At 33.0% G+C, this 19,976-nt stretch overlaps 3 protein-coding genes across 3 annotated transcripts; 2 read left to right on the top strand and 1 right to left on the bottom strand.

The window, feature by feature from the left end:
• The first annotated feature begins 68 nt into the window (after positions 1 to 68).
• LOC110669535 (CDT1-like protein a, chloroplastic) lies at positions 69 to 3,536 on the top strand. Its single transcript, XM_021831238.2, has 7 exons — positions 69 to 466; positions 561 to 680; positions 778 to 1,012; positions 1,177 to 1,974; positions 2,753 to 2,954; positions 3,047 to 3,137; positions 3,281 to 3,536. The coding sequence occupies exons 1-7, from the start codon at positions 123 to 125 to the stop codon at positions 3,336 to 3,338; spliced, it is 1,848 nt and encodes a 615-aa protein (XP_021686930.2). The 5' UTR covers positions 69 to 122; the 3' UTR covers positions 3,339 to 3,536.
• A 379-nt stretch (positions 3,537 to 3,915) lies between these two features.
• On the bottom strand, positions 3,916 to 6,521 carry LOC110669536 (WAT1-related protein At3g56620). The gene is made up of 7 exons (XM_058149764.1): positions 6,233 to 6,521; positions 6,019 to 6,081; positions 5,792 to 5,908; positions 5,473 to 5,701; positions 4,902 to 5,060; positions 4,670 to 4,821; positions 3,916 to 4,594 (listed from the first exon to the last, which is right to left on the bottom strand). Exons 1-7 carry the CDS (start codon positions 6,433 to 6,435, stop codon positions 4,411 to 4,413), a joined length of 1,107 nt encoding a protein of 368 aa, XP_058005747.1. The 5' UTR covers positions 6,436 to 6,521; the 3' UTR covers positions 3,916 to 4,410.
• A 2,277-nt stretch (positions 6,522 to 8,798) lies between these two features.
• LOC131181625 (self-incompatibility protein S1-like) lies at positions 8,799 to 9,245 on the top strand. The gene has a single exon (XM_058150485.1). It carries the CDS (start codon positions 8,799 to 8,801, stop codon positions 9,243 to 9,245), a length of 447 nt encoding a protein of 148 aa, XP_058006468.1.
• Positions 9,246 to 19,976: the final 10,731 nt, after the last annotated feature.

The following is a 19,976-nucleotide window of genomic DNA, read 5'->3' as shown; positions in this document are numbered from 1 at the left end:
ATTTGGCGGGAATATGACGTGGCAAAGCTCCAGCTAAGCATTCCCGCCAAAAAACCCTAGTATATACTCTTATCTTCTTCAACCTTTCCAAACTGTAAATCTCAGATTTCTCTATCAGCAGGATGAGTTCTTCACGATCCTCTATGTCTCCAGTCCCCTTCAAATCAAAGAAATCTCTCCAATCAACTCCAAAATCCAAACCTGCAAACGCGATCACCACCCAAACCCCAGATAAGCCGCCTGCGGAACTCCCATCCCGCCTCCGGAACCGCCGCGTAGCGCTCTCTGTAAAAGAGGTCAGGAAGATCGCTCAAGGCAATCGAGATGGAATTCACTGTAATCAGACTGAGCAGATCGTGAAGTCCGCCCGAAGGCAGATCTCGTCTTGGCCCGAGGAATCCACCGGCGAGTCGCATAAGCCACGGCATGCTGCCGTTGAAGATGAGCCAGCTAGGATTCCGGCGAAGTAAGCTTCTACTGACTCCTTTTATAATTAGAAATGCGTGCCTGATCCGGTTCATTATTTTTGTCATATGCTTATTGGATGATGATTTTGGCAGGTATGAGATACTGGGTGAGTTTTTTGATAGCTTGGATAGTTCGATTAGGCTGTTGAGATTGAAGGGTTCCATGTCTACCTTCACTAATATTTCCCCTAAAATCGAGTGTTTAACAGATAGGTACATGTTTTTCTGGCTGTTCAGTTTTTGGTTAGCTAGAATTATAATGGTGGGTTTGATTTTTAGCTGATGTGTTTGGTTAATGGTGTGCTTATAGGAGATTTTCTCATCGACATTTGGCTCAATTGAAGTTTATTTTGCCCGAGGCAATCGAGATAAAAAGGGTGCTTATGTTTGATGAGCGAACCAGTTGTATGAAGCCAGATCTTCATGTCACTGTAAATGTAGATGCAATTGAATGTGACAGTAATTTGAAATCAGAAAGTAAGAATATGCATTTAAGGAAGGTCTTCCGTGCGCGGCTTGCTGATTTTTATAAAGCCCACCCAGAGGTATGCATTATTTGTTTGCGAGTGCCTAAAATTATAGCCTTTGTTTTTGTTCTGTGCTTGTTCAAGTTTTAAATATATTTGCTGTGATTTTGTATAGTTAGGATTCATGCACGTGATCTCAATTGTCATAGGATTTATGAAGATCTGCATTTTTGTGCATTCAGGGTGATGAAATTCCTGAGGAAATGCTGCCAGAGCCTTTCAACCGATCAAAGCTAGATCTGAGTTCAGAAATGACTAAAGCCCCCACCTCATCATCACCGATTGAGACATTGGCTAATGCACATGTAGGCCAAATCCGCAACTCCTCGTTGCCTTTGGAGACTAAGGCACTTGAAAAGCAGCAAACAGTTGTGGCATCTCATTTCTCGCGATCTTTCAGGAAGCACTTCTCCCAGAAAATTACAAAAAGTGAAGCAGAAAATGCTTACCAGAATTCTCCAAAGGTTTGCTCCCAACAATCAATTTCACCAATTTCAGAGCCATGCTTTGACAAATTCTCTTCCAGTGAAGAAGCTAGTGCTTCTACCTCATCCCTAACCAGAATACCATTCAAATCAACTGACGATGACAAATGTTCAGCAATTTGTGATTCTTCGGTTGGTGTGCCTACGTCTTGCCTCCCTGCAACTCCTTGCAAAGAGATAAACTGCACAAACTATAGAGATTATTCACCCAAAAAGATAGATGGCTTCCAGACAACTCCTGCAAAACTTGCTTCGCCTTCTACACTAATGTCAATGACACCTGCATTGCATCCACCAAAAAGATGTTATATGAGCCCAGATGATGATACCACTGTCTTAGCAGACAAGCTCACAAGGCGTCCATCACGAACCAGGTCTCTAAAATTTGAAACTCCTGTGAAGAATGTTGGGGATGAACTTAATGATATGGAGGATGTGTCAGCTGATGATGATGATGATATTTTGAATATTCTCCCTTTGAGTCTTCTGCAATCAGTAAGTATAACTTGGGTTCCCCACTTTGTTTTTGTCAGCGCGTTCTTTTTTCAAGCTATTTATATTTCTTACTTTAATCTATAATTGGGAATATGTATGAAATCGCCTCTTCCATCTTTTTTTTTTTTTTTTCAGGGTGCTTTTCTTTGAATAGTGGTTCTCTAGGCTCCTATAGAATTTTCTGTACGACCACAATTGTTCTTGGCCTGGAATGCTTGGAAAGATACGCAAGCATACATAAAAACAAAACAAAAAGGGAATGTAGCTGCAATAGCTAATAGCTATTTATCTCCATTTTGCCTTGTGGTTCAATTGCGAATTACATCATTCAAATAAGATAGTTAATATTGTATTTCCCTCCTAATACTATGGAATTGATAATGAATATGCTACAGTGAGACATGTATTTGTATAATTCCTACCTTTTGCATTCTCATCCTCTACATTGTGCAACTTCTACCTTCAGAAAGTGGAGTGAATTATAGCTACTAAAAAAATTGATTATGAAAGTGTTATCATACTAGTTGTGCTCAAAATTGATGAGAGTTTTCTGTAATTCTGCTATTGTCTAATGTAAATTTCTTGTTAATTAGTTGACAAAGATTTTGTTCTAATTGCTATTATACTACAAAGTATGCTGAGACAAGGTTGGAGTCCCTTGAGTTGCTCTGTTTCCAACCTTGATAAGAATTATCTGATTAAAGAGGGGCATCTGCGCTTCTTATTGGAAATAGAATTACTGTAATGTATCATAAAACAACTCTCTCTACTTTTGCAGATAAGAGAAAAAGAAAGGAAGGCCCAAGAAGAGCGAGATCCTGCCGTCTCACAAGCAAAGAAGCGGCGACAGATGATTGCCTGCCTGCCAAAGCTCTTCAACATGATTCATTTCTTGTTTCAGTCAATAAAACGATCAGTGATCACAAAAGAGGAGCTTATACACAAGATAATTGCAAGTCATTCTGATATTGTTGATAGAAGTAAGTATTATTAACTGGTTAAAGACGTCAGAAATGTTTTCTATATTTGGAAGCTTGAGCTAAGCTTAATTCATAATGCCTTGTGTTTGTAGGAGAAGTTGAAGAGCAGCTAAAATTGCTGCTTGAGCTAGTTCCCGAATGGATCTCTGAGAAATTGGCCTCTGGTGGGGATTTACTCTTCTGGTAATTTCTTGGAGCTTTTTATCCTTAAAAATGATTGTGCTAAAATCTTCCAATGGCAACTGAAAGCAAAGATACATAAATTACTATCAGAAGATAAATGCAGCTTTAATTTGCTTGACATCATATTTTGCCTTGTCTTGCAGCATCAACAAACTGTCAAGCCCTGAAACCATACGTGCAAGACTTGAAGAAGCAAAGTGACAAGAAAGCTTCTTGAAATTTTAATGTAGAAGCACATGAGAATATTTTGTCCCTTTTTGTTGTGCTAATCCTGGATAATCTAATTTATCTTGTATTTAAGCCAATGTTAATAGAGAAGTTTAGCTACTGGTGATATTGGTAAATGTTTAGCATTCTAACAGAATGACAATATAGTGAAAAGCCAAATCCTTTTTGTAATTGCAAGGTCTTCTTACACTATAAGCCAGCATGTTACATAGACTTGATGGTTTATTTCACAAGTATTGGCGGGAGGGATGAGTTTAGCATTGATTATTGTGGCTGCCATTTGAGCCCAAATCATTGAAGTGGCTATTTTGCAATTCCAAAAAAAAAATTATATCTTTTTTTTTAAATATATTAGTTTGTTAACGGCGTGAGAACTTGTATTTGGAACTTCAAAGTCCTTGCATGTCTATCACATGTCATCATTCTCCGTGGGAGGAAAAAGATCTAGATGATTGTTTCTACGAACGCATCTTAGTTTGAGATATGTTACCCAGACAAGATTCAACATCCATCATGTGCATAACATGAGTCATAAACCAGGGATGAATATGACAACTTTCGTTTTGTTTTTCGTTTTTTATACTTGTGATTAAAAGATTTATGATTTTCGAATAATTATGCTGAATTAGTCTTCCTAACTAGTTTTTTGGAATCAACGTTTAGTTATTGTTTTTTTTTTTTCTTGTAAATATAATTAAAAAAAAAAAAAGAAAAAATTGCAAGTTTATTGAAGCAGCCTAACTTGTATAAAATTAACATTAGTAGAGAATGAGGTTTGGCTTATTTGATATTTCACTTGTCCCCTATTTGTTGATATGCAACGTTTGAACTCCTGGGAGTGAACAGCTGAGTTTTATAAATCCATTTGGTGGTATCCTAGGGATTTAATCCTTATGATCAACCTGGAATTTGTAAGTTGCCCAAAAAGCAGTGAATTCCTTGTAGTAAGAGCCCCAAAAAAATAGTCGCTTCACTTATTTGTTATTGCATTTATTTCCTTTTTTCTTAAATATAAGTTCTCTCACACCAGACTCATGATGCAGGTTTATTTCTCAAGACCCTGTTGTATTGCTTTCTCTTCTTGTGAAGTTTCCATTTCTATGTGGGGGTCCTTTTCCTCATCATAAGTTGGGGATGATTGCACTTGGGACTTGATCTGATCTTGATCACCTTCTTTGCCTAACAACAGCAGGTATAGTCCAATAATAACAATGGCTCCTCCCAGCAAGCTGAAGAAGCCAAAGATAAATTAGGAACAATCAGCACTTCTAGGCAAATTATGGGGCAGAACTACGATTTTTTACCTTCCTGTTTGCAGCTCTTCACCAAAGAAAAAGTATGCCAGAATTGCTACCAGTATTGTTGAAAGGGGACTAAACATAGTCACAAAGACTGGCCCCTTCTGTTTTGTGCACCACAGTTGAAGGAAGACTGTTAAAGCACAGATTACAACTCCCTGCCGTTCAACATTTATGGCATTATTTTTGTTACTAATTAACATATGTGGATTATATGCAGTTCATTTCATATACCTACAGCGTAAACGATGCACCAGAAGTTGATGTCGAATGTAATGTACCATGCTTCCAGTTTGTGTTGTATACACAATGTGAAGACAGCTGATTGTAGTCCCCCAAGAAAGTTTATCATGGCAGTCAGTGATAGCTGTGCAGGATACTTCTTCAATGTATATACCTACAAGGTACACATTATCTAAGATCATAATAGAAAAAGTATTTTAAATTGTATGAATTTTTTTAGCAGTCATATTCTTAAGTACAAGCTGTGATAAAAATTGGCTTCTTATGTTCTGATAAAGAATTTAGCCTCCTGGAATGAATGATTTTGAAGAACCAAATATTCTAATTGCAGCATCATGGTTAGTTCAATTATCGTAGCTTAATAATCCAAGTATATGTGCTGTTCAAAACAAAGAATCGATCTTCTGCTAAAGGGTGTCTTGGTGCATAAATCTTTCCATATTATAGGTTCTTGTGGTCAAATGTACACGGCCTTCCCTTGCATTGCACTGTTTTCATGGAGTCAAAGCCAAACAAAAAAGGTATACTGGAAATAACTAGTTGAAAGAAGAATTACATATATGTACCTGCATAATGAACCACATAGACAATGTTATGCAACTTGCAGCAAGTAGAAATGACCCTTTTATCCAGTTTTGTTGAGCAGGATTACTTCTAATATGAATCGGAGCACCCTGCAAGCTTCGCACCTCAGGTCCCTTGTAAAAGGTGAGTGTCAAGGCCCCTGCCAGGGACATTAATGCTCCAAGGATTTTGGCTATCCCACGAGGATTCCTTACATCAACAACCTCCAACCTACACGGCAAACATTAAGTGTTCACTTCAAAATTAAGATGGATGATTTCTTGTTTTGCGGAGTTAATATTCAAGCGTTGAAGTTCCCACCTGAGAATAGTAGCAAATATAAAAGTAATACTGGGAATGGTGTTGGTCATTGATGTAATAAAGGCAGGAGAGGTGTATTTCAAGCTTGCAAAGTACATGTTGAGGGTCAAGCTAGCCCTGGTTTTCATCAGAAGAGGAAAGTGTGAGTTCTTTTCTGTTTCTTGCAAACAAAATTATTTCCATTTTCTTTCTGTATTATGTTGAGGAAGGAGTACTGTCCTACTTACCCTAGGAGAGAGAGTACAAATATCTCCAGAAACAAGGGAAATGTCATCTTTGGCCTTACTTTTCTGCAGGGGAAAAAAAAAAGAAAGAAAACCTGTCAAGCTCTATACCCCATATAATAACAAGATCTGCCAATATATTAACTTTCTACTGATATTCAATATAATGTTAATAGCTACTGGAGTGTTTATGCTTGTGCACATCTGTATCATATACCTTTCAAGAAAATATGCAAAAGGAAACACCACTGCACAGCCTAAAAAATATCGATAGGTTACATAGACATGAGGATTCAACCCATGCTTGAAGGCAGCTTCTGTGACGAAGTAGAGAAAAGAAAAACTGGTTTGAACGAAAATCAGGAGAAAGTGAGGCATAAATCTCCAGTAGATAATCTTGAATGCATATATATTTGCCATAAATCTTGAACGTAAGCTTTGTCACAAATGCGTTTTGCCTATTTTGCTTTCTTGTTATAGATGAAGCAGAAAATGCATGCACACTATTGGGTAAAAAGTTCTGTAGTTATTATGCTTTTTTGTTGTAAGAATCATGTTCTTCATGAAATTCCAACCTAGAAAATTGACAGCCATCTAGTTGTTTTAAGTCTAGTGGGAATCATGCCTTAATTTCACTCATAATTATTTAAACTTTATTTTGTGCTGTAAACAGCGAGCTTTGAAGTGAGAATTCAGAAGGAATGCCATCAAATTATAGAAAAAGCAAAAACAACTCGACTTGGACTCTAGGAATAGCTTTGGTTCTTGCATTTGGCTGGCATCCGAACATCTTTTTCCACTGAAATCGACATTTATATGAGAAAAATTCTTTGCGCGTTTTTTATTATTCTGATTTCTTGGAGGAGCCTCTCCTTTTCGTGTTCAACAGCTCCGCCTCTCTCTTAAATATCAAGCATTACATATATAAAAATGTAATTATAATTATTGGTTTTAATTTATTTCTTTTATTATCACAGTCACAGTTTCAATCCGATTCTGATCCCTAGGCAATTAACTTTAACCAGATCGCAAGGTACTAGTTCGATCTCAACTTTATTCCTAGCAGTTACAGTTCTAATTTGATATAGTATAAGCTAGGAAATTCTGTCTTAATTTACAAATCATCACTCAATTAATCAATAGGAGGGATGAGCTATTAAAGATTTCAGCCTACAATGGGCTGTGGTGTCCTCCAAGAACAAAAGCCAAGGGTGCATGAGACTCCACTTCAATTATAAACCATGGCTGTTGTTATTACCCCAATTGAAATGATGAAAAGCATGTCTTTCACAAGTGAGGGAAAAGGAATTTTCTATTTGTAATTCAAAAAAACTACAAATAAATATTTCTTAGCACTGTTAAGATCCCATATTAGTTTGAAATAAGGGTATCCTTTGACCTTAAGCTAATTTTCTGTCTGGATTTAGGATTTAGGATTTAGGATTTAAACCTAACTGATTTTTTTAAGATGATATCAAAGTCTCTCTGAGTCTCCTATAAATATTTCACGCTCCAAACTTGAGGAGGTGCAGTAATCTAAGATAATACATTTTTTTCCTGAAAATCAGTTTTGACTCCCCCATCACAATGCTAAAAACACTCATAATAATTCTCATTGATTCGTATTCCTATCTGTATTGGTGATATCTTGTAATTTTTATTGATGGATTAGGTCCTGAGGAAGAAATGGTTCATTCAATATTGCTTTGGGCATTTCCACTGGTTTGATTGAACAAAAAACTACATGTCGTAGCACTGCTCCTCACAACTAGCATATCAAATTATAGATCCGGGAATCATAAACGACAAGTATCTTATGGGAAATCTGTTCTGTAGTTAAAAGGATATGTTGGTTGGGCTCATTTGCGTTATGGGTTGGGCAACAGTTCACAGGCTCATTAACTGGAACTAGAAAATGGAACATTTCCCTCATTCTTTATTTTATTAATTAACCACATTTATTTAAAACCTAACCTACGGCTCACACAAACTAATATCTTTAGGGTTTATGGTTATCCTCTAATAATGTCTTCTCTATAATAAAACTTAAGCTTCCTTGAAAGAGCAATGAGTTATGAGCTTTACCACTACACCTAATATTTATTGGTAATCTAATATTTTATTGATTTTCTTTAAATTTGTTAAATTTTTAGAAAGTCTACATATCGGATATTAAAGATATTAACAATTTAAATATATTAGTTAAAGATATTAAAAATTAACTTAAATTCAACATTTTTTAGTTATAAAAATTTTTAGAATAATTAAATAATTTTTTAACAGTATTTAAAATATTATTTTTTTTCTAAGAAACACTTTATTAACCTCTCAATCTCAATTCCAAACGAAACTTTAGTGTTCTGTTACATCATTGTATTGCCAATGGATTTTAGATAAGAACAAGAAGAATTTTATGATTTATTCACTAATAAATAAAGTTCATTGAATGGTTTTAGAATTGGCAAAGCTGGGGCATAGCCATTGGAGCAAGTCGAGCGACTCGATATTGATGTGATGCAACATGGAGGGGCTGGGGATGGAAAAACAGATGACTCAAGAAAAATAAAGTCTATTTCTTTACCACCTATCAACTTATGCCCACTTATTTTAGAAATATTTCAAGAGATGAAAGAAAGTTAGCTATGCTCATTATCTTTTATCTTGGGTGACCATATATCACCAAACAAGTAACTACAAAAATACCTTTTTCATATATAAAAATGAAACCCAAAGAGCTCTTTCTTTGTCTCTCTCTTTTGATAGTGCATAACAAGTGTTAGAACATGAAAAGAATAGACAATGTTCTTGTATTTCTTGTGTTGATGCACTTTTATATCATTCTTGTTCATGCAACAGTTCATGTTCGTGTGATTAATATGCTTGGAGAAGGAAGGTCCATCATTTTACATTGTCAATCCAAAGATGATGACCTTGGCTATGTCATTTTGGAAAATGGATCTGAATTTCAATGGAGCTTCAATGTTAATTTCTGGGGTACTACTTTATTTTTCTGCGGTTTGCAATGGGAAGACTCGTATCCGAGACATTTTGATGCATATAATGCAAAAAAAGATTATAATAGGTGTTTTACAGAATGCAAATGGTTAATCAATTCAGATGGAGCCTTATTTAGCTATAATCAAGGATCAGAAATATGGGAGCCTTCTCCTTTTTCAACAACACCATCCATGAAAGAAGGGAAAAATATAACACAAGATCACATTAAATGATGATCTTAGGAACAATCTTCATTGTAGTACACTTTCTTGACACTTTCTTGATTTCTTGTTTTCGTCTAACTGAGAATAAAATATCATTTTAGCAGCCTTTCTTGTGCTGATAATAATTTTCACTGAAAAATTTATCTAGTCTGACATGATCTAATGAGAGCAAATGCCAGGTTCATTGTAGTACACTTTCTTAATTTCTTGTTATCATCTAATTGAGAACAAATAAGCGAATAAAATATCATTTTAGCAGCCTTTCTTGTATTGATAATAATTTTCACTGAAAAATTTATCTAGTCTGACATGATCTAATGTTAGCAAATGCCAGGTTTATTGTAGTACACTTTCTTAATTTCTTGTTATCATCTAATTGAGAGCAATTAAGAGAATAAAATATTATTTTAACAACCTTTCTTGTGCCGATAATTATTTCCACAAAAAAAATTTGTCTAGTATTGGTTTGGTCTAGTGATAGCAAATGCTAGATTCGAATCTCCATTCCTCCAATCCCTCTATCAAGAAAAAAAAAATTTGTATATTCTTACTAATATTAGAGACTTGCTTCATTTTGATAGAGAAAAGATGAATGAAGAAGAATATCAATTAGTGAAAAGAAATGTCGTGAGATTATAGTGGGAGGCTTCTCTCAAGCTTTGTGTAATCTGTTTGAATGACTAAGACCACTAAAACTCTCTAATTATCTTCCAAGTGCACAATTTGAATTAAGCAACTAATCTTACCAGAATTACATGAGGCTAGAAATTAAGGATTTTTGCACCTTATTCTCATATTGGTGGGTAGAAAGCACTTTTATAGATATGTATTCCTTTGAGTTTTGACTTGTCCTAACAGCTGGATCTTCACTTGGGATTACATATATGCTTGATATGGTCAATAACTTAATTAGCATTTCTTTGATTTGATCTTATATTCCTTCGAAGACCAACCTTTTTAATGATAAGAACTCATAAGGACTTAGACTGCTGCTATTAACCATTACCATCATGGCATGAAATTAATTAATAATGGTTGAACAATACCCCGAGGGTGTTTGTCTTAGTTTATGAGTTTATAAGTTCTAAAAATTGGTTAATCTATTTATTTGTAACAATTTTTAAACTTATAAGTTTAGTTTATAAATTTAAAAGAAAAAAAAGTTAGAGAAAACCATCTTTTTATTTTGATGCTTATAAACTCTGTATTTATAAGTTAGACTCTATTTGTTTTAAAAAAATATATTTTTTTGAAAAATATTTTCTGCATTTTTTAGTGTTTGGGGTACTCAGAAAAATTGATCAATAGAAAATATTTTCCTGATCAAAGGAAAAATTAAATCATTTTTAAGAAAAATGACTTTTATTTTTTAAAAAAGGTAGTCATTTTTCATTTTTTAAATTTTGATAATCTTATTAAAATGTGAGCACATTTGTACATATATGAAATAAATACATATCATTAATTTAACATTACAACTAAACAACAAAAAATATTTTTGTGAAAAATATTTTTTTGGTCTATATAAAAGTTATTTTTCGTGAAACAAACAGAATTTTAGTTTAACAAATTATTTTTTCATATTATTCTAATTTAATTTTTAAAATTTTCCCCAAAGTTTATTTAATTTTGAGATAGATTAATCATTTAATTTATAATTAATTTTTTTTATCAATTTTTATGTTTAGAAAAAAAATTTTTAATTTTTCAATTTTAACTTTAAAAAAATCAAATATAATTATGTGAAAATTTAATTAAATTTTTTCATAAATAATTTATTTAAAACAATACCTTTGTATATAAAAAACTAAAATAAAAACTTCTCCCACTTTCGCAAAAGGGGTTTGATAATGGCATATGCATATGGGATCTTATCATCTTAATCTTATCAGGATTGAAGAAACAGCAGCATCAAATGCAACTACAGGTGAGTGAACATTTTGTTTGATCAGGCTCGCTCTAGATATGTATATATTATACGTATCTCCTTCTTTTAACATTGCTTGGTGAATTTTTATTCAATCAAACTAATCATGAATGTTTTTCATATTTTATTGTCCTCTAGTGTGGAAAGAGACTTTGTTAGCTAACATTCTTTTGGTGCTAAATGATCATTAGATTCCCTATCTTATAGATTTCTTGGGGTCACTACATTCATATTTTTTTCAATTTTAACTCAAACCCAAAAATTAAAATCGATGAATTAATTAATTTCTTTTTTAAAAAAAATCGTAAATAAAAATTATGAATTCACCATCTAACTTTTCTGTACTGCAAATTCATTGCATAAAGCAAGAGTACACATATCAAGGCCGAGGACCTGAATTACAAAGAAACCGTAACTCAAGAAGCAAGCCCAACATCAAGTCCAGAACCCTAACCAACCAAACCTAGACCTAAAAATCCCGAGTAGAGACCTAGGGACATCAACCTTGCACAATGCCGCCATAATCAGGAAATAAAGGCTGGAGAAACTCACTGAAAGCCAAAAAGGAGATTCCTTGTGCCAAAGTCATGCATGGCTGGACAAAACCAGCCAAAGCCAAGAAAGAACACACCCCCTATCAACAGAGCCAACGTCTCACAGGTCTAGAAACCATCAACTTAAGAGAGAAGAGGTAGAGGTCATGATATCTCAGTCTCATCTAGTCATAGAAGTTAAGAAATTAAGAAATTTGATATATAGAGACATGGTTGATTGAGTTAAAATGAAATATATTTTCTAAAGGATGGATAAAAGTTGTGATCTCTAATTTCTAAAAGATAGGTTATTCAGGTAATGGCCACTAGCATCATGTATTGGAGCAATGGCTTTAAAATGGGTCTTCCATTTTCACGCTCATCTATATTGACTAAGTAAGAAAGAGAAAGAGAGATCAAAGCATTACTCATGACTATGAAGACTATATGGAGTCACCTTCCTAAGATTACATGTTACTAAAAAGCTAAGCTGCAAAATCTACGTAGGATGATTCTTGTTCCCTTACCCTATCATCTTTTGGGAGAGAGAATAAAGAAAGATTAAGACTCCATTAGTTTTCAAAAAAGTGTTTTTTTCGAAAATATTTTTCATATTTTTTAGTATTTGGGCTTATTGGATTATTTATTTGTATCTGGATGTAGATTAGCAATAATCAACTGTTAGGCTCATTGACAGATTAAATAATGATATCAAATAATAAGTTTAGTAATTAGTAATAACTAAATGGATTGGGTCATGTGATTGGGCAAGCTTGCTATCCATTTAATATCAGATAGAATTTGAATTGGCGTAGAAGAGATTCAAGAATGTGCCAGACTAGAAAACTTTCTTCCAAATCAAGATCAAAAGACTTGAGCTTGTGTTGAAATTAAATGATATTGTTTCTATGCACTTATCTACTGTGAAAACTCTGAATGGCTCCAATTTTGATGATTGAAAAGAGTCTCTGAGCATGTATCTAGCAATAGCCCAACTGGATTTAGCCTTAAGAGTTGATGCACCTGCTGAACTTACTAATGAATCTACTATTGCTGAAAAGACTTATCATGAGAAGTGGCAAAATTCTAATAGGGTTTGCTTAATAGTGATAAAGTATAATATAGATAAGTCCATAAGATAATGTATTCTTGATAAGGAGACTACTAAGATAAAGTTTAAAAAGTTTGACAATGCTCAAAAGAGTCATTATTTTTCTTTGTTGGAGCACACCCAATATGATGGTGCCAGTGGTGTACGATAACACATCATGACACTTATAAGTTATTTCAACAAGTTCAAGTCTTTTGATCTTAATTTGGGAGAAAGTTTTCTGGTTTGACACATTCTTGAATCTCTTCCACCCCAATTCAAAATTCTTAAAACTTCTTATAACTCCCAACAAGGGGAGTGGACAGTTGATCAGTTGATAGCCATTGTGTGCCAAGAAGAGGAATCTATGAGGAAAGGTAATACTCCTTCTGTTAATTATATTTTTAAAGGCTCTAGTAGCAAGACTAATGAGAAATTTCAGAAGGACAAGAAGCCTAAAGGTAAATTTGAGAACAAGAATGGTGGTAAGCATGATCATAATTTAACAGTTAAGAAGAAGCCCTTCAAAGGCAAGTGCAACTATTGCAAGAAGCTTGGCCATAAGTTAGAGGACTGTTTTAAGCTTAAGAAGAAGCATGAGAAGGAAGGGGTTCAAAAACATGAGGAAGCCAAGTGAAAAGGAGAAGACTGTTTTAGGAGTAAATGGAGTTGCAGTAGTAGAATAGAGACTGTTTCTTTGAATTTATCTTTTGGACATGTATTGGAATTAAATGATACTGTTTATGTTCCTTCTTTAAGGAGAAATTTAATTCCAACACCTATTTTAGATAAGTGTGGTTATGTGTTTCTTCAGGGCAATAAAAAAATTGTTATTTATTTTAAATTTGATATTGTTGGTTTCGCTATTTTATGCAATGGTTTATACATGTTGGATTTAAATTCAGTTCCTTTTTTCAATATGTTGATGTTCCTATTAATATTGTTATTGGACACAAACGTCAAAGAGTTAAAGAGAACTCTTCAATGTTATGGCATAGACGTTTAGGTCACATTTCTAGGGAGAGAAATAGAAAGGTATAAGGCCAGACTAGTAGTAAAAGGTTATAATCAGAGGAAATGTATAGATTGTATAGAAACTTTTTTCCTAGTGTCCACTAAAGATGCCTTTCATGTGGTTATGGCTTTAATTGCTCATTATGACTTTGAACTCCACCAGATGGATGTTAAAACAGCTTTCTTAAATTGAGACTTATATGAAGATGTGTATATGGTTCAACCAAATGGTTTCATAGAAGCTAGTAAAGAACACTTAGTGTGCAAGTTGAAAAGATCCATTTACGGGTTGAAACAGGCTTCTAGACAATACTATCTGAAGTTTGATCAAGTTTTGACTTCTCTTGATTTTGAGGAGAATGCTTCAGATCAATGCATCTTTCAGAAGGTGAGTGGGAGCCATTTCATTATTCTAGTGTTGTATGTTGATGACATTCTTCTTGCTAGTAATAGCATCAATCTCTTGAATGAGACAAAATACATGCTTTCTAGTCATTTTGATATGAAAGATCTTAGTGAGGCCACATATATTCTGGGTATTCAGATTCACCGTGATAGGTCTTGAGGCATATTGGATTTATCTCAAGGAACTTATATTGATAGAGTTCTTAAGAGATTTAATATGCACACTTGCTCATCTTTTATTGCATCTGTTCTTTCAGGTGAGAAACTCTCTAAAACTCAATGTCCTCAGGATGACAAGGAAAGGACTGAAATGGAAAAGATTCCATACAGTTCTGCAATTGGGAGCTTGATGTATGCTCAAGTATGCACTCGTCCTGATATAGCATTTGCTATTAGTGTCCTTGGTAGATACTTGAGTAATCCTGGATAGAGCCATTGGAAAGCTGCAAAGAAAGTTATGAGATATTTGTAGGGTACTAAGAATTATATGTTGACTTACAAAAGATCTGGCAATCTGGAAGTCATTAGGTACTCTGATTCTGACTTTGCAGGCTGCGTAGATGATAGAAAATCTACTTCTGGTTATATCTTCATGATGTTTGCAGGAGCTGTTTCTTGGAAGAGTGCCAAATAAACACTTACCGTTACCTCCACTATGGAAGCAGAGTATGTTGCTTGTTATGAGGCCACTTGTCAAGCTATTCGGTTAAAGAAATTGATTTCTAGTATGCTTGTTATTGAAAGCATCTCAAGGCCCTTAACCATCTATTGCGACAATGCTCCTGTTGTTTGCTTCTCTCAAAATCATAGGAATTATAGTCGAACTAAACATTTTGATGTCAAATTCCTGTTTGTTCGAGAGAAGATTCATGAATCATAGACTCGAATTGAACATATTACTATGAACTGAATGATTGCGGATTCGTTAACCAAAGCTATGCCCATTAGTGTTTTTCAGAAGCATGTTGCGCATATGGATGTAGTGAAAACTTTTGATGATGCTTTGGTTTAATGGGAGTCTGTTTTATGTTACATTTGGGTTAGCATTTGTATGGAATGCTTAAACCATTGTTTTTGGACATATCTTGTCACATATTCCATTTAAATTCAGTTTTTGTTTTTTGAGATTCTGTTAGCACATATATATAATATTATTTTCCCCATCGAACTCAATGTTATTTTGTTTGCCATTTCATTAACTGGATTTTATAGGTTAAATTGCTTACTTGTTATTAGATATTGTTTGTATTTTATTAATCTGTTGTTTTAGTTTAATAAATTGATTACTGCTATCCAAGTGGGAGATTGTTGGATTATTTATTTGTATCTGGATGTAGATTAATAATAATCAATTGTTAAGCTCATTGACAGATTAAATAATGATATCAAATAATAAATTTAGTAATTAGGAATATCTAAATGGATTAGGTTATGTGATTGGCCAAGCCTGTAATGGGTCAGGCTGTCCATAAACCTACTAAGGAAGAGGCTCCAACTCTCAGTCCTATATATATATATATATATATATATATTATGATAATCCCATTTAATATCAGATAGAATTCCAATAGAATTTGAATTGGGGTGAAAGAGATTCAAGAATGTGCCAGACCATAAAACTTTCTCCCAAATCAAGATCAAAAGACTTAAGCTTGTTGAAATAACTTATAAGTGTCATGATGTGTTCTCGTACACCACTGACACCATCATATTGGGTGTGCTCCAGCAAAGAAAGATAATGACTCTTTTGAGCCTTGTCAAACTTTTTAAACTTTTCAGCAATAGTCTACAGAAATTCATTAACAGTCTCCTTATCAAGAATACCTTGTCTTATGGACTTATCTACATTATACTTCATCACTATTAAGCAAACCTTATTAGAATTTTGCCACTTCTCATGATGAGTCTTTTCAGCAATATTGGATTCATTAGTAAGTTCAGCAGGTGCATCAACCCTTAAGGCTAAATCCAGTTGGGCTATTGCTAGGTACATGCTCAGAGACTCTTTTCAATCATCAAACTTAGAGCCATTCAGAGTTTTCACAGCAGATAATTGCATAGAAACAGTAGCTAAAATAGAACAACACAGGAAACATGAATTATGTATATAATATAATCACAAAACTAAAGTTTCCTTGCAGATCTAGCTAAGAAAGCAATTATGTACAAAACTGTTATTTATTATAATCCCGCCTAAAGGTTCCAGATTATAATAAAATCAAGAAAACTCATTGAACTCATCAATATATATATAAACCAATATCTTTAACACTTTTATATCGATAAGGTATTAAAAAATATTAAAGATAATCAACAAATAGCATTACAACCAACAATAAAATATTGTATTAATAGTGTTATACCGATGAGCATATCCACTATTAATATAATCCAAATAACTCCTGAAATCCATAGAATAAATTTTAACTAAATTAACAGAGTAATTTTATGACTAGTCCCATGATAGGTGAGCTCATAATCACAAAAGTGTTTACCATAATCAGAATTTTTATGAACAACATGTTATGAACATAGTAACAATGTTACTACTCATAAATATGTTCTCAATATGGCTGGACATAATTAGTCCAACAAAACCAACAACTATTAATAAACACATAATATTATCATAATTAATAAACACATTACTAAATAGAATTGTAAATATTTTATACTCTTGACTTTTGTTAAATTAATTACATGTGACAGTATGTAGGTTTTATATGGGTTACGAAATTTAATCATAATCACTATACGAATATGTTATGTACTATTTCAAAAACCAACATATAACCATGCGAATTTTGAAATTCAATATATATATATATATATATTTAAGTATTTAACGAAAAAAATATTTACCAAATCATGAAATTAAATTCAATATTTATTTGTATAGACTAATATTCAAACATCCAATAACGAAATTAACAAGAAAAAAATATAATCTCTAACCATGGCTCTGATACCAATTGTTAGAAATAAATTAAATCATTATAGATTATATGATTAGAGAATATGTGTACCTGGAAATACGTTTATATTAATGATTTTCTGTGAACAATCAAGAACGGAAGCAAAAGGATAGGTTCACAACTCCCAATATCCACATGGCTAATAAAGAAAATGAGAATGGAAAATATTTTCTTGATTAAAAGAAAAATTAAATTATTTTGAAAAATATTTTCTTGATTAAAAGAAAAATTAAATCATTTTTGAGAAAAATAACTCTTTTTTGAAAAAAAAGAAGTTATTTTTTTAACTTTAATGATCTTATTAAAATGTGAAAATATTTACATATGTATAATTAAACAATATCAATAATTTCACACTGCAATCAAATAATATAAAATATTTTCATGAAAAAAATTTTCTACATATAAATTATTTTCCACGAAACAAACAAAGCCTAAATGGCCATGTAAATTATATGTAAATAAATAAAAATAATTCAATAAGCTCATATAGCATAGTACATAGAAGTTATAAATTATTTGAATGGGTTCAAATTATTATAGAATATAAATCATTTAGATTTAATCGGATCAAGACATTTTTAAATTGTGAGTTAATTAGAATTATTCAGTTAATTTTAAGTTCATCATTTAAATTATTAGATTGAATTTTAATTAAACTTTTTATTTATACAAAACATTTAAATTCAAATTATTTTAATGGAAATGGATATAATTGCTTTAAGCTATATGAATTAAATCAAATTAATGGATAGAATCAAATTAAAGGGCTTCCTCGATGCGAGTAGGATTAAGTCTAATTCAGTAAACTAAGAGATATCTGTGATTTACTAAAAAAAAATTGATCACCTTTAATAGGTTGTAGGTATGGTGCACACAATCTCAATGAATTATACCCCTAGAAAGCAAAATGTTTACAACATTCCCTTTTTTACAGTTTGCGGTATTACATAACTCTTACTTCATATGGATGAGACAATGGAATGGACTTTTTTTTTAATTGAGAAATTGAAAAAAAAAATTCTCTCATTTTCTTTTTACACTTTCCTTCTTCACTATTTCCTTAGGTTGATGGTAGTTTTCACCATTAATCTCCATCTCTCCTTCCTTTTCTCTTAAAATTTTTATAAATAAGTATTTTTTTACATAAATCTAAGCTTTATGGGAGTTTTTTTTTTTTCCCCTTTGTGAAGCTTTTCTTGGGTGCAATATTTTCCGTGGATTAACTTTGTCTTCCTTTTAAGGAGTAAGGCTGGAACTTACATGTCAGAAGAAAACCTCTTTGACAGGAAATCCGAGTCACAACTTATCAGTGTTGTAACACCCTTACATGCATAGTCCTGTGCAAATCACTATTCCAGTGACCAGTGTCGGTCAGGACAATTAAGAGGATTAGAATCATATTTAAGTCACCTAGAAAAGCTCTGAACAAAAATTAATAGTGATTACCAGAAGGATAAATACAGATCAGAAAAATAGAATATAAAAGGTTAAATGAGCCAAAGGTCACAGTGATGGGTGACCGCACCGAGAAGTGACTGCGAGATCAGTCAAAACCCTAATTTCGTACGGGGCATTGTGACACCACAGTCTTAGGAAAAATTGCGAAGCTAGGGGAAATGTGAAAATCACAGAAAAAGGTAGAGAACCAAATCAAATAATTAGGTCATGATTCTGGAAGAAATACTGAATTATTGGCAAACCGGATCAGATTGGCGAGGGGCAAATTGGTCAATTCACCCCTAGAGGTGACTCATGACCTAACTGTCCAATAAAATGTGAGAAATTAAAATTGTGAAATATATAATTAAATTAAAGAAGTGAGGAAAAAGAAAGAAAAAGAAAAGAAAAGAAAATAAGGATTATGACATCATCATAGTGACATCATGCATGACTTCATAATTAATTTTAATTTAATTACTTAATTTGACTAAGTCAAATCGAGAGATAAATACACATAAAAAGAAAATAAATTTGTTGTCTTCAACCTCTCATTAGTCGTCCACTCTCTCTCCTCTTTCTCTTTCATTTTTTTTCCTCTTCTTTCACCATGGAAGCTCACCCAAGCTTTTCAAAATCCTAAAATTAACCATCAATTTTAGACTTTCCTTAAATAAAAATTATCCTTGAGTCTTGATTTGAAGATTGAAAATGAAAAAGAAAAGGAAATTTGAAGAATTTGAGAAGATAGAAAAGCTTCATTTGAGGTAAGTAATCTAAGCTTTCTTTTGTTAAAAAGAGTGAATTAATGTTGAGTATGATGAATTATTATTGAAGAAACTTGAAAGAAATTGCATGATTAGGAAGAATGAAATTTCAGTCACCATTAGATCAATTAGGGTTTGATGGTGTTTATTTGAATTGAACATAAAATTGAGGCTATATGGAGTAGTAGACATGATTAATGAAGAGAAATTGCATGAATTGAAGAAATTGAGAAATTAGGGTTCTTAACCCTTAGGTAAATTGGAGGGGAAAATTAGGGCTTTTTGAAATTGAACTAAAGTGACCAAATTGAGACTCAAAATGGTCAAGTGGGACCAATTAGGGTGTGTTGGAATGGTGAGGAGTGAAACCAAATTCGGATTGGTAAGGGTCCAAATCTGGACAGCCTGACCTTGGTCCACTTCAAAGACCAAAACTGTAATTCTGCCACTCCAATTAGTGTGAGGTCAATTGGAGATGAAAGTAGACACATAATACCACAATTTTTGTATGGAAACCCTGCCCTGAAAATGACTATAAGTTAGTGAACAATTAGGTCAAACCCGAAATTGGCACACTGCCACTATACAA

The sequence above is a fragment of the Hevea brasiliensis genome, chromosome 7 (genome assembly GCF_030052815.1).
Source record: "Hevea brasiliensis isolate MT/VB/25A 57/8 chromosome 7, ASM3005281v1, whole genome shotgun sequence".
Classification (NCBI taxonomy): Eukaryota; Viridiplantae; Streptophyta; class Magnoliopsida; order Malpighiales; family Euphorbiaceae; genus Hevea; species Hevea brasiliensis.
Note: the sequence above shows the minus strand (reverse complement) of the source record. Positions and strands in the feature narration are given on the sequence as shown.

Coding starts and splice junctions, on each gene's coding strand:
- LOC110669536 (XM_058149764.1), bottom strand. CDS start 6,435: ATGGCAAATATATATGCATTCAAGATTATCTACTGGAGATTTATGCCT. Junction 5,702..5,791: donor ATATTTGCTACTATTCTCAG/GTGGGAACTTCA, acceptor TTTGCCGTGTAG/GTTGGAGGTTGTTGATGTAA. Junction 4,822..4,901: donor TCTGGTGCATCGTTTACGCT/GTAGGTATATGA, acceptor GTTGAACGGCAG/GGAGTTGTAATCTGTGCTTT.
- LOC110669535 (XM_021831238.2), top strand. CDS start 123: ATGAGTTCTTCACGATCCTCTATGTCTCCAGTCCCCTTCAAATCAAAG. Junction 2,955..3,046: donor TTCTGATATTGTTGATAGAA/GTAAGTATTATT, acceptor TTGTGTTTGTAG/GAGAAGTTGAAGAGCAGCTA. Junction 3,138..3,280: donor GGTGGGGATTTACTCTTCTG/GTAATTTCTTGG, acceptor CTTGTCTTGCAG/CATCAACAAACTGTCAAGCC.
- LOC131181625 (XM_058150485.1), top strand. CDS start 8,799: ATGAAAAGAATAGACAATGTTCTTGTATTTCTTGTGTTGATGCACTTT.